Source organism: Linepithema humile, chromosome 8, assembly GCF_040581485.1.
Source record: "Linepithema humile isolate Giens D197 chromosome 8, Lhum_UNIL_v1.0, whole genome shotgun sequence".
Lineage (NCBI taxonomy): Eukaryota > Metazoa > Arthropoda > Insecta > Hymenoptera > Formicidae > Linepithema > Linepithema humile.
In genome coordinates, this window is record NC_090135.1 from 8,726,184 (window position 1) to 8,739,506 (window position 13,323).

Here is a 13,323-nt window from a genome sequence, read left to right on the forward strand (position 1 = left end):
AGTCATGTTTTAGGAGAATTATTTTATATCAGAATATAACATTTTATGCGTTAGAACATTTTTTACTCAAATTGAAATTATTCTTTTTCTGGAAATTTATTGAAGAAGGAATGGATGTAAGTTTTTCTCAGTTAAATTTGTTGTAACAATTATGCTCTATGTATTAACTGTTTTTAATGATGTAGCTAAGGACTGCGCTGATTGATTTGAATGACAAGATTTCCCGTTTGCTGCACATTCTCCCTCCAGAATATACTGCGTATTTGACGACAACTGCGGCAGTATTGATTGGATGGCTATTTGTGTCTTGGATATTTCATGTACATATTTAAAATATTTTCGATTAATATGTAATTAATTATAACTATTTTTTGTTACAGTTAATCTGGACGTTGCTTGGTCCTCTGACAATAAGCGCCATTGCCATAATGCTAATGTGTCCAGTAACAAGTAAATGGTGTTTTCAACAAATAGGAACGAATTTGGAAGGAATAATTTCATCCATAAACTCCAGGTACTTTGATAACGATGTTAAGAAAGAAGATTATTTTTTAATTACTTTTTAACTTTAAAGATATCAGTTTATTTATATATTGCATTTGTATTAAAGAGTCTAGATTATTTAATCTATCGTAAACATTAATAAGAGAGAATTACAAAATTAATGTTTTTGACATTTAAAAACTTTATATAAAATTGTAGTAGATAAATATATATATATATATATATATATATATATATATATATATATATATATATAAATTGTAAAATTAACAGTTTTCCTTTTTTAATCCACATATGCTGAATTTAATTATCACAAGGAATATTTTTCAGGGCAAATTCTTCAATTAACAACATGAACTTGTCCGTTGAAACTATTTAAGACGTTTCGAAAAATTATTGCTTAACCTGGAATCCATCAATTACGAAAATTTTTAAGCGTATGATCGGAAAACAAATCGCGTGTGTAAATACATCTCATGGTGAAAGGAAGCTGCGGAGAAAAAGACAGGAAAATCACAGAAATGGGAGTGCAGAACTCAAAACGGTGAGTGTTTGAAATTACATCTGATTTGCAATTGAAAAATAGCATTTATTGATATAAAAAAGGATCCCACATGTTCTTATAGACTAACAATATTTACGTAGAAAAATTATAAAAATTATTAAGCATTTTATAATATTTTAATCGCGTTGAGCTAAATAAATAATGAAATAATAGATATTCAAATGAGACGCACCGGCGTTAAATTACTCATTTAGACGTAAACAAATTGTTGAGACATATTTACGCCTTTGAGGGTTTGAGGGGCCGTTCTACTTCTATATTTGAATCGCTTTCAAGGTGTTCTGTTCCTTCGCGTTTTGCTCCTGTGTGGCTGTGTTCAATTGTGTGAGGTCAGTCTCTCGTTTTTTATTGATATTGTCCTCAGAATTTGAAGATGTTGAAGCCTCTTTTGGTTTGTCAGTCGTCGGCATTTCCTGCCCATTGTCTGTGTGTTGCGATTCGCGATAAAGTGGTCCACTCGCATTCACGGTGATCAGTGGTGTTTCAGAGGGATATGAATAAGAATTGGAATAGGTATTAGGATAGGCATAAGAATTAGGATAGGGATAAGTGTAAGAGTTTTCGTAAGTGTTAGGAGAGTTGTACGAGTTGTACGAGTTGTACGAGGCTGGAACGGTATCTGTCGAAGGATATGAATAATATTGAACATTGGGGGATGAATATGAGATGGCGGGAGCATTGGGAGAGACAGGAACGGTGGAGACGGGGACTTGTACCGAAAGCTGCGCCGGGACCTTATGATGTTTATGACGTCTTGCTTCCTGTAAAAGAATAATTTAATATTTGTGAAACAAGTCACACTGTGTATGATATATTTAATATTTGTCTTTTGCAGATCTTTTAGAATATATATATATCTGTGCAATATGCAAAAGAAATTAGTTTTTTCAAGGTCAGGTCTCTCGCGTTTTTTTTTTTTTTTTTTTTTTTTTTTTTTTTTTTTGAAACCATGAAGCTTGAAGATAACTGTTTATTTCGTCTAGTGCGAATTTGCTGAACGATAATTCTCTCAATTCTCTCCAGATGAGCTGCGATTCAGCGCTTGACGAATATTCCGTTTTGTACGCATCAAAAGATTCCAACGCAGTACACTATTTTAGATATTACGTTAGATTATAATAAAATTGGATGTTAAATCGGGAATTAAAGGGGGAACAATCGAAAAGATTTCATATGTGTGTGTGTGTGTATATATATAATATGTATATAATATAAATATTAACAATTTTTTTATTTTCTGAACAAACAATACATTAAAATATCCCGTCGAAGACACACGCGTGTTCAGTACATTTTAGACGTTTGTTGACCCTTGCTTGGTCCAATTTCCTTAACGAAGTCACCGAAGGTATTAAACCTGTGCGTGAAATCAAATATTATGTACTCAGCTCTCAACCGAACCATTGGTCCTTCTTTAAAGAAGGACTTTTTTTCACAAAATCTCTTTATAGAAATTCTTCATAGAAAGAATAAAATTGCGCGGACAGGAATCTTTTGATGTCGTATCAAAACTATCACTTCAAAAATCACATCGTGTTAACGCCGCGCCAAATATCTCGTTTATTATCACAAAATCAATGTGGCATTATATGATACCATTGTTCACTTACTAGCGGTTTGGTACTCACCGTATATGCCAAATCTTGGAAATGATTGACGTCTGTATTGAGATTTAAAAGCGGGCTTTTAAAGGACGAGCGGCTGGAGAGCAATCCAAGAGATGTGCTGCCGGTGATGGGTCCAAGAGACGCGCTGCCGCTGATGGGCCCCATAGACGCGCCAGAGGAGATGGGTTCAATAGACGCTCTGGCAGAGACGAGCGGACCGCCAGAGACGATCGAGGCGCCAGGGTACGCCAACGTTAGAACGTCGGTTACTGTAGGGTATTTGGTTTTTAAACTCTGTTTTCCGGGATGGCAACTGCACTCGTATAAGTCATCTTCAGGCTGTGCTTCTTGCTGCACACTGTATGGCACCTGGAACAATGAGAAACGACACGTTTTACTCAATACTGAGATATACATGATGTGACTATTTTAAAAAGAGAACTCGAAGATTTAAGGATTGTAGAGGAAACTAATAATTGCTTGTGGCAAATTTTAAATGACATCTGATAATTACCTCGATGATGGTTGGTTGTGGCTGTACAACTTGAGAATAAATTTGAGGAGTAAGCACTTCCACCTGAGGCTGTTGAATTACCAGTTCTGATGCGCAGGGAGCAGGAGATTCGAACTTTATACTTGGAACCAGGACCTGATTCATGAAAATTACATTAATACGTTAATAATATATTAATTAATTAATTCTTTGTTAATTTCGGGCGAACTTTAGTTGAACAACATGGCCAATTAAATTAATTTTATTAGAAAATTAATTTAATTTCTCACTAAGAAAATAACATCTTTAAATTTATCATTACTGACATTTAATTTTTACGATATGTTCTGATATTTATTTAAATTTATCATCTTACCACTGGCCTCTGCTGTTCAATTACTTATGTTAGCGCTTTTTACTATTTGAATCAATGGTTTGAGTTGTTGATGGACTTTCAGTATCGGCTGAAGAACGTTGCGATTGAATGATATGAATATTGATTGTGACTGTTGTTACGTTTGTTCGTATGATATTGATGATCTGAGATGATTCTGATTCTGAACTGTTGCCAGATATTACCTGGGTCTTTTGTTGCTGAACTGGAGCATTAGGCACGACTACGGTGTTTTGTTGAGGTTGAGGCTGAGGCAGAGGCTGATTTTGAATTTGGATGACGTGGGTGTGCGGCGGAATTTGTTGAGGCTGAAGTACTTGAACCTGAGCTGGTCGAGTCTGGACCTGGTAGGTTGGTTGGGGCTTCACCTGAACAGCTGGAGGCTGGAGCTGGACAGATGGTCGGGTCTGCACCTTTACAGTTGGTTGAGGCTGAGGCTGAGGCTGAGGCTGAGGCTGAGGCTGAGGCTGAGGCTGAGGCTGAGGTTGAGGTTGAGGTTGAACTATTTGAACAGTTGAATAAGTCGGCTGAACAACTTGTTGAGGCTGCTGCACCACTATTTTTTGTTGCGGTTGCGGTTGCGGTTGCGGTTGAGGCCCTTGTAAGTGGATAATGTGGGCCTGAGGAGTTGGTTGCACAACTGGTTGAGAAGCCGGCACTACTATGGTCTGAGATTGTTGGGCCTGCTGTGACGGTTGCGACAGGAAGTAATAAGGTTTAGACTGTGCTTCTTGCACAAGCACAGCTGGCTGCTGCGGCTGCTGCTGCTGCTGTTGCAACTGGCTGCAGGGAACCTGTTGTCCTCCCGAATTGAACTCCACACATAAAGTTGTCGACTTCTTGTGTCTTTCCTTTTCTGCGTCAGTTTCTTCGATTCCGCTCAGCTCCTCCGATTCCGCTTCGATCGACCTGTCCTCGGCTTTGAGCGAGGGTGCGGCCTGACAGGCGACCAGCGCCAGCAGGAGTAGAGCGCAGCAACTCTTCAGATGCATCGTTGGTTAGTCGAAGTCGTAACTGAAGTCGAAGTCGGACTGATGATTCCGAACGAGCGTGTCGGTTTTTTAAGGGAATCCACGAGCAGTCGTGAAATCGGAGTCGGCGGCGAAATCATTCACGTTGCTTGCGAAATTATTCGAGCGATTCGATGCATCGGCAAATTTCGATGCGTGATTAAACATCGTCTCGTCTTCATCCACGTCCTCGTTACCGCGTGATTGCGGAACGTGACAACGGTTGATCGACTAGGAATAAAATTAGCGTGGATAGCTAAATCGTACAATTTTTATAAATTTTTGCGCAGAGTCGCATAAATTCTTTTTATATCATTTTACAAGCGACGAATAGAGAGAATTACAATAGATATTTAGGAAATTTTATAATAAAAAAGTAATTAAAAATTATTTAAGAACTTAAAAACAATATTTTATTTTTTTTATTTATCGATACTTGTTTTAATCATTTAATTTTGTTCCGCGATTCTTAGCAGAGAGTATTTATGAAATTATTATCGTATAAAAATGTTGAACAAAAATTAATGAAGTTGCAAGAAAATCTGATGCAATTTGAATATTACTGGACAACATTGAGTTTAATAACATTTTTTGAATATTATGAATTTGTATTAATTGCATAATTATTGCGTTTTGAATCTTTTTGGAAGTAAGCACAGCAAATACTCGAAATCAAACAAGTGTTGCAACTCAATAAATTGCTGTATATTGAAACTTACAAGTGCATGGATTTACTTGCATTTCCATTTATGTCACAATATTCGCATGTCGCCATTTGCACTTCTTTTCGCTTATCCATCAAATTCCACATGTTTGACGGAATCCACATACCCACATACACTTCAAAAATACCACTTACCCATATTACTTACTATGTAAAAAAATGTATATAAGTCAAAATGTATATAATCTGATTTATTCACATAGATGTAGAAAATGTAATTTTTCATTATATTTATCTGCTTTTTGTTTTTCTTGATAGAAAATTTATATGAAAAAGAAAAAAATAAGATATGTATTAAAAAATCATAAAAAAATTTTTCCTGATAATTATTTATTTTTTAATGATAAAGAATTAAAAGTAATCTTGAATTTTGGTGACAGAAGATGTATGTAAAATTTTATTTGTTAAAGTAGAACATATGTACAATAAATTCTCTGTTAGTTAATGATTAACGATAATTTTTACGACACATTATTTATCGCATTAAACATATTTTGTTGTTAACATTAATAAATAGTAGATTTTTATATTTTCTTAGACTAAATTAGCATTTGCTTGTAAAAATACATTTGCTAAGTTTATATTTACTAGTATTAGAGTATAATTTAATTAAAATGAAATGCAGACGAATAAAGAATAAGCTTTCGACACCGAAAGATTCTTAAATAAAAGATAGGAAAATCATGTACAGCATCGAAAAGTTCTTATTGTTGTGGCGTAGAAAGTTCTATCGGAGAATCTGTTGATGTCGGTTCGGTTGGTTCTGCTGGAAGATCTTCAATATCGTCCAATAAATCAGGATCAAATTTTGTCGAAGTTTCATTCTGGATGTTGGTCTTTACATTTTGCGTGTCAACAGCAGGACTTTTGTATTTCCTTATATACAAAATGTTTGTAGGAGTAACCGGATCCTTAGGCGCGTCATTCGTAATAGGTTCATCCTTGAAGAGCCTTTTGTTTCTGTTTTCATTAGAATTCACATGTATGTTACTTTTAGGTTTCGATAATTCTTGCGTTTTCAAGGATTCAGCAGGATATCTTAGATTATTTAAAATACCAAAGTATCGAGAAAAAAGATTAGTAATATAAGGATTAATTTTTCGTGGATGAATAATTTGATCTGCATTGGCGTGAGCTTTATCAATGTTTGTATTCTCTTTTTCTTCGTTCTGGAAATGATTGTTATTTTTGTTGGGATACATTTCCAACTGCTCTTCTTTTTGAACATCTTGCAAGTTTCCATGCGTGAAATCCAAATCTTCGGAAAATTCTTCATCTGGCACTGGTCCCCAAATATTCATATCTGGGAAAACGGTATAAGGATTATAATTATCTTTCATGATGGTGTCTTTTTCAATGTCGTCGTAAAAATAATCTTGATTCATATTTTCTTCATTTTCGAAATATTCCTCGTCGTTCTCGCCGTCGAAATATCTGGTATTCATCGCAGGATACAGCCAATTATTTTCAGCTTTCTGTAATCGTTTCATTTCTGCGGGTTTCATTTCTTGTGAGTTCTTGCGTGCAAAATTGAAATTATTAAAAAATTCTTCTTTCTCTGACGGTTTCCAAATATTCAATTCCTGAGGGGACACGTAAGGATTTTGATTAAAATAATCATTATTTTCTTCGGTGATAATCGTCTCCTGCTTGTCTACAGGATTTCTGAAAAAGTTATCTTCAGGTTGCATCAACTGTCTTAAATTCGAAGACCGCAACGAACCATTCGTATCCCAATTATCGAAAAGCTTTTCATTTTTTGTCGGCTTTCGGATTTTCTGAGGAACGATATAATTAGGTTTAATTTCGTCGAAGTTTGTGGGATAATATTCTTTTCCAAGATACGTAAAATCGTATTCCTGATTGGCAGGACTTGTAGTTTCCTCAATCATACTTTTTTCCTTGTCGAGGTCTTGTCGACGTAACTGGAAAGTATTTTCGATTTTTGGGAAGGATCTTTTTGGCAGAATATAACTCGAAGAAGAAGCGTCCTTTAAATTCTCCCCCGAAGGCTCTGTGTTTCTGTCGGCGCGGTACACAACGAGCATTTTGTTCGCAGGATCCTCATTTTCTGTGTAGCCCTGGAAGTTCCCAGAGTTCTCTAATGAGAACTCTGAATTTTGATCGCGAGGATTTCTGAGGAACAAATTTTCCGACCTGTCGAAAAATTGTTTCGGTGGAGAAACGTAAACGGGAGGATATTCGTACGCAAAATCATTCTGAGAGGTCGTCCGCCTGTCTACATATTCCGGGAACTTGAAAATAAAATTTTCACTCGTAGATGCTTGTTGAGGCAAACTCCTATAGTTTCCGAAGGACATTGCATTTTCATTCAGTAACATATTGTTATTGCCGACATCTTGAGACATTCGTTCTTGCATTAAGCGAGAGTGAAGAGAATTTTGGCTGGTTGAAAAATCTCGCGGGATGCTTGATTGCAGAACTGATTCTTGACGAGGATACCTGGAACATTTTCACATTTGTCGTTCATTAAATTTCAAACAATAAGCTTCTAAAATTAAAAAAAAAATCCTGATTATTTCACATTTTGAAATTAAATTCTACATAAATCCATTCTGAAATTCATAAAATCTAATATATCTGGATTTAGTGAAATTTTAGGATTTTAATATTCTCGAATCTTGATTAGAATTTTTTCACGCTTAGATAATTATTGTATGCTTATATTTGAATTGAGCTTACCATGGTAGCTGAACGGTTAAGGCTTCTGGACAATCTTGACTGCACGAGGGACAGGACGCTCGTCTAGGAATTCTCCGCGACAATCCACACGCTAGGATCGCGCTCACGCACAAGTAAACTAACAAATAGCGGCAAGAAATGTGTCTCGGCATGCTTGAAAAATTTGAATAAAGGAATCACGAAGACTCTTTATAAGCTCGCATGCGGAGGATGCAGCAAGGACACACGGCTCTGGGAACAAAAATGTTTTCCGCGTTGCGTCAGATCGTTTATCTGCTTTTTACATACATCCGTTAATTGCTGAACGAGTTGTTTGTTTATTTAATATTTTAATATTAACTTCCGTGCTTTTTTTAACTTCCAGACAGGATGCAGGTGATGACATCATATCGCAGAAGTCTCTGGATGCAGTGAAAGGACTTATACACTTCTTGAAAGAGCGTAAGTATATTTCAAACATTGCAAAATGTGTGTTACATTTTCTAACAAATATGAATAATTTGAATATTATTTAATTTTAACTCTTGATTAAAGATGCTAGAGTGGAAGGACTATTTCGGCGGGCAGGACGTCGCGAACTTCGACGGCATATCCTGAATTCCCTGAAAAAAGGTCATAAGCCGCACTTCGAAGATTCGAACAATGCAGCTCTGGAATGCGCGGCGGCCTTGCAAATCTTTCTCAGTCGTTTGAAAAAGCCAATTATGCCGCAGCATGTACAAGAATTGATTCTCGGTAATTAAACAGTGACAAAAAATAAGAATTATGGACGCAATTATATTGCATTATTATATGATCATAATTTATTCATCGTTTAAAATCGCGATGCGACACAACGTTTGGTCGCGACGAACGTTTATAAATTCACCGTCAGCGAAATTCGAGTTCCGGTGCATTGCAATAACATGACGTCAAACGCATAAAGTTTTAACGACAGATGCGCAAATTTCGTATTAATTTTCTATTTAGTTTATAATGACAAAATTTTATTAATTTTTTAATTCTTAATGTTGAATTTTTGGACAATATGTTTGAATAAACGGTACAAGTAGGCCTTAAATAAACGTCTACGTTTGATCAGCGGATAATCCAGGTGTGGAAGCACACGTTATCGCTCAGGATGCTCTAGGACTTATCAAACAGGACGTCAGCGGTCGTCACGGCGAACTCCTGACCGACGTTTTGGATCTTTTGAGACACTTGACTTTATCAGGGCCTCCGTCCGAGCGTTCTGAATTACGCGGATCTCCTTTGCCTCTCGCTCTTTTGCCAGTGTTCTTTAATTTATCGGTGATGATATATATGGTTGACATTGCAAAGTTTTAAAAGGACGTTGTATCATAAAATTAAAATTTACAATTAAAAAAAACTGTTTCTATTCAAAATTTGTTCATGAGAACTGGAACACATTACAATTTGAAGACATTACTGAATTTATTTCATTAAATTTAATTAATTTTATATAGCGATATTCAACTGAGGATTTTATAATTCATGCAATTTTACGTCCTTTTATAAAACATTGAACAATTGATTATATATTAACTGAAATTTTCTTTCTTTTCACTCTAATTAAAAAATATTTTGAGCATTATTATTTATGCGATATTAGATTGATTTTATTCCAGTTTTATTTTATAGCCTAGCGATTTGACAAGATGGAAGCAAGTAGCAGCCAGGTTTAATGAATTAATTACAGAAGCCGCTGTACAACTCCATCGGAATGAACAGCGCGATATTCATACGGAAACTATGTTAAATTCTGCAACGAATTACGCTGATGTAAGAAATTCCTGTTGGAATAGCTGCTAGTGGCTTGTTAAATTGACGGTCTTGCAATTAGCAATAGTTCTATAATTAGAAGTCTAATTAGAATAACCAATATAATTGTTTATTTTTAGACATCTTCAACTTCGCTGGAAGAATCTGAGGAATTAAGATTACAGGAACTTTCTTTATTGTATCCCATCGTTCGACTTACAAATCACTATAACGCTTGTAAGATCATGATTAATAATTTTTTTAGCGCCAAATTTGTACTAAATTAGAATATTTATTGTAGTCCATCTCTTATTAACGAAGTTTAGTAGCGTGCTAGTAATTCGATACGTAAAATTTTGCTAACAGGCCACATTGGCGAGATGGCACGTGTACTTTTTACACCGCTGCGACACCCAGCCGTTGGTAGATTACATCCAGCAATCGTTGATCCTAATTAGACGATAAACAAATGTACAATTTCCAAATGTAAATCATTATGTCTATATCGTTGAATTTTTGTTTATGTAAATTGATTGAGTAATTTAATTGTGCTTTAGTTAAAATATTATGTCTACACTGCACATATTGCCGATAAAGAATGATAATGATTGTTGACATAATTAACGCTAATATAATGAGATATGGAGATATTTATTTAAACAAAAATTATTTGCAAACACATATATTTCCATGTATATTTTCAAGTGCCTCTACATCACATGGTAAATAAAAATTTGGTATACTAAATTATAGGATACAATTTTGCACGATAAAAGTAATAATTTATTGCTAACTCACCAACAAAACGCGAATGGAATTTATGAGGATGTACAAGGTGTGATTGTAAATGTGTGATTTAAATTAAATCTAAACTAGTTATAGAAAAGACAAAGGTATTTCACATGTCTTCACGCCATTTTCAGGATGACTTAGACCAGTTTTCTGTTTAGGCGTTTTTGAGATTGAATCCTTAAAAGTGAGCAGTCTAACCGCATACAGTGCGACGTTTTCGAGTGCGTTCTTCCATGATACATCCAAACGGAAGTAAAAACACAACAAGCCTACATGTAAGGAACTACACATATGTATGTATACGAGACGTCCCAGAAGAAAAGCAATAATCAATAATTATAGACGTATTCTTTTAATAAAAGATTGGTTTTTTTCTTCTTTGAAATTAAAGCCATTATTTATAATTATTTTTTAATTCTTCATAAAACAAACTTTCACAAAAGACGCTGAATTATTTAACGAAATTAAATTAGTAATAAAAATAAATTTAGTTGTACTTTCGAAAATTTTCTTATCTCAAAGAAAATTTCATAGATCACTGATTAATTTATATACTGCAAAATTTATTTTAAGAATATGTCGTAGTTACCGATTCGCGCAATCTCTGGAACACTCAATATATACATGAACGTGGGAAATAGAGAATGTCATTCGTTTCCTTCGCGCAATATTAACCGAAGCAACAAAAAGCTGTTGCAGCGGACGGGATCGATTGTTATATTAATTGTAGCTACGACCAAGAGAACCAAGAACGATTTTGTGTTGGCGATTTTGCCGTCGGCGTGGTCGGCGTGGTCGGCGTGGTCGGCATAGTCGGCGTGGCCGGCACGGACGTGGATGGTGTGTTGGTCGGCTTTTCGTTGAGCTGATTCCTCAGCCTAACTTTCTCGTTTGTTTCAGTTTGCATCTTCTGTTCGTATTGCCGTACATCCTCCAGTGTCATGTCATACCACTCATCGATCCAGGCGAAGGCCTGTCTGTGGCCCAATAGCAGGATGTCCCTTATACACTAAAATGATAGAAGATATAAATAATAATCGTAAGTACTTTTTTTTAACAATTACAATACTATTTATAATGTAATTTATATTAGCAAAATGTAAGATAAGTATAAGATTAATTAAACTTACTCTATGTATAAAATCCTCCACTCGCGTTTGCATACCCCAAACTTCGAATGAGGCATGAACCAATTTGTAAGAGCACATTATTGGTTGTGTTGTATCTCTCCAACCTTCAACTAAAGGGCCGCGACCCGTTCGTTGTGATTGATAAAACTTTGGATCCTGTTAAAACATTTTAATTCAAATAAAATGTTAAGTTAAAGATTAGATACGCTAAATTTAAAATTCATAGACTTACTTCCTCTTCTTTATAATGCTTTGCGGAGATCTCATCGTATGCAATATCTACAAAATCGACCTCTCGATGGATCAATTCAATGGGCGACAATCCTAAGCACTATAATTTGATAAAATCAATGTTGAAATAATTGTTACGACAAGAATTAAATATGTGACAATGTAAGCAAAATGTAATAGATTACATTTTCAGTTGAGCCATTGTTATCTTCATACCGCGTGTTTATTGCTATGTGAAACTTTGGTATGAAGGAACACTGAAAAAAAGAAATTTAAAAATAATAGGAAATTTTAAAGCAATATTTATGCTGAATGCTACTCACAGTGTATTCTGCAGTCGTCATGAACAATCATGCAAAAAAAATAAGCTATGTTAATAAAAGTTTTTTTCAAAAAGCACAAAATTAAAAAATCATTTTTATGCTAAATATTCATAGACTATTTTATATGCAAAATTAAAAATATTTATTATAAAACATTGACTGTGAAATGATAGAGTGAATGTTACATTGCGTAAATAGATAATGTATATACCTGTGATAGTGAAAGGATAGTAGTTCCATGCTTTCTCCGTCACATAAAATATTCGTGGTAGAATAGACTGTATCCAATAAGGGAGTTTACTGTAAGAAAAATAAAATATTACAGAATTTACGGTAAAAAAGCAAAGATTAAAGACACTATTAGATACTTAAACTTTATAACCTATAACTCTATATATATATATATATCATGACACATCACAGATATATCAACATAATACATATACAAAAAAAGCTTTACCTGGAAAGATGAATTCTTTTCTCAGTATACTGGCCTTTCCCATGAACAGGATCTTCACATGCACTATTTTCTACTACTTCTACTCCTTCATCATTATCCGATTGTTCATGACTATGTCTGGCAATCATGTATAATTGACCAATGCGGTACTAAAAGAATACAATTTTTTAGTATAAAGTACGTTTTTAACATAGATTATATCTCAAGAAATAATGTATAAATGAGAATATACATCGAACTCAAAGTTGTACAAGTAGACCTAATCGTTTGAATAATTAAATAGCTAAATAACACTTAAATATTACCTCTTCCGTAGTAAGTGGCATACAAATGCGATATTCTTTCGTAAGAACCATTTTTAATTATCTGAATCCTTAACAATTAATCGATCACAGCAATTATCTCACTTTATTTGCGAATACTTTAGCTGAAATTCGCGCAAAAAGTCAATACACACATACGATAAACAATCCGCAGTGACGAGTAAAGTTTGCCGCTTTGTGCAGTGATCAATGAGCAGATGGGCAACCGAAGAGTGAAAAAGTCATTAGAAGCGAGAGTTGGTGATTTTGGATTGTAATCTTGGCGGCATTGGTGATAAAAATTCCTAGATGTAGATTGGCGAC

General features: G+C 34.8%; 4 protein-coding genes across 5 annotated transcripts; 1 reads left to right on the plus strand and 3 right to left on the minus strand.

Moving 5' to 3' along the window:
- The first annotated feature begins 727 nt into the window (after positions 1-727).
- LOC105670548 (uncharacterized) lies at positions 728-10,246 on the plus strand. The gene is made up of 7 exons (XM_067360268.1): positions 728-1,048; positions 8,365-8,441; positions 8,535-8,735; positions 9,082-9,290; positions 9,642-9,782; positions 9,902-9,998; positions 10,128-10,246. Exons 1-7 carry the CDS (start codon positions 981-983, stop codon positions 10,217-10,219), a joined length of 885 nt encoding a protein of 294 aa, XP_067216369.1. The 5' UTR covers positions 728-980; the 3' UTR covers positions 10,220-10,246.
- Positions 1,073-4,610, minus strand: LOC105670541 (transcription factor SPT20 homolog). Of its 2 annotated transcripts, none has more exons than XM_012364094.2 (4): positions 3,749-4,610; positions 3,191-3,325; positions 2,698-3,045; positions 1,073-1,830 (listed from the first exon to the last, which is right to left on the minus strand). In XM_012364094.2, exons 1-4 carry the CDS (start codon positions 4,553-4,555, stop codon positions 1,324-1,326), a joined length of 1,797 nt encoding a protein of 598 aa, XP_012219517.1. In that variant the 5' UTR covers positions 4,556-4,610; the 3' UTR covers positions 1,073-1,323. The 2 variants fall into 2 exon arrangements, with proteins under 2 accessions (XP_012219517.1, XP_012219518.1); XM_012364095.2 differs by lacking the exon at positions 1,073-1,830 and adding an exon at positions 2,282-2,426 and having other exon boundaries at positions 3,749-4,570.
- LOC105670540 (uncharacterized) lies at positions 5,933-8,152 on the minus strand. Its single transcript, XM_012364093.2, has 2 exons — positions 8,001-8,152; positions 5,933-7,760 (listed from the first exon to the last, which is right to left on the minus strand). The coding sequence occupies exons 1-2, from the start codon at positions 8,150-8,152 to the stop codon at positions 6,002-6,004; spliced, it is 1,911 nt and encodes a 636-aa protein (XP_012219516.2). The 3' UTR covers positions 5,933-6,001.
- Positions 10,247-10,427: 181 nt separating the features above from the next.
- On the minus strand, positions 10,428-13,206 carry rdgBbeta (cytoplasmic phosphatidylinositol transfer protein 1). The gene is made up of 8 exons (XM_012364098.2): positions 13,003-13,206; positions 12,698-12,846; positions 12,449-12,537; positions 12,238-12,245; positions 12,100-12,171; positions 11,916-12,014; positions 11,684-11,839; positions 10,428-11,562 (listed from the first exon to the last, which is right to left on the minus strand). Exons 1-8 carry the CDS (start codon positions 13,051-13,053, stop codon positions 11,284-11,286), a joined length of 903 nt encoding a protein of 300 aa, XP_012219521.1. The 5' UTR covers positions 13,054-13,206; the 3' UTR covers positions 10,428-11,283.
- Between the last annotated feature and the right edge of the window lie 117 nt (positions 13,207-13,323).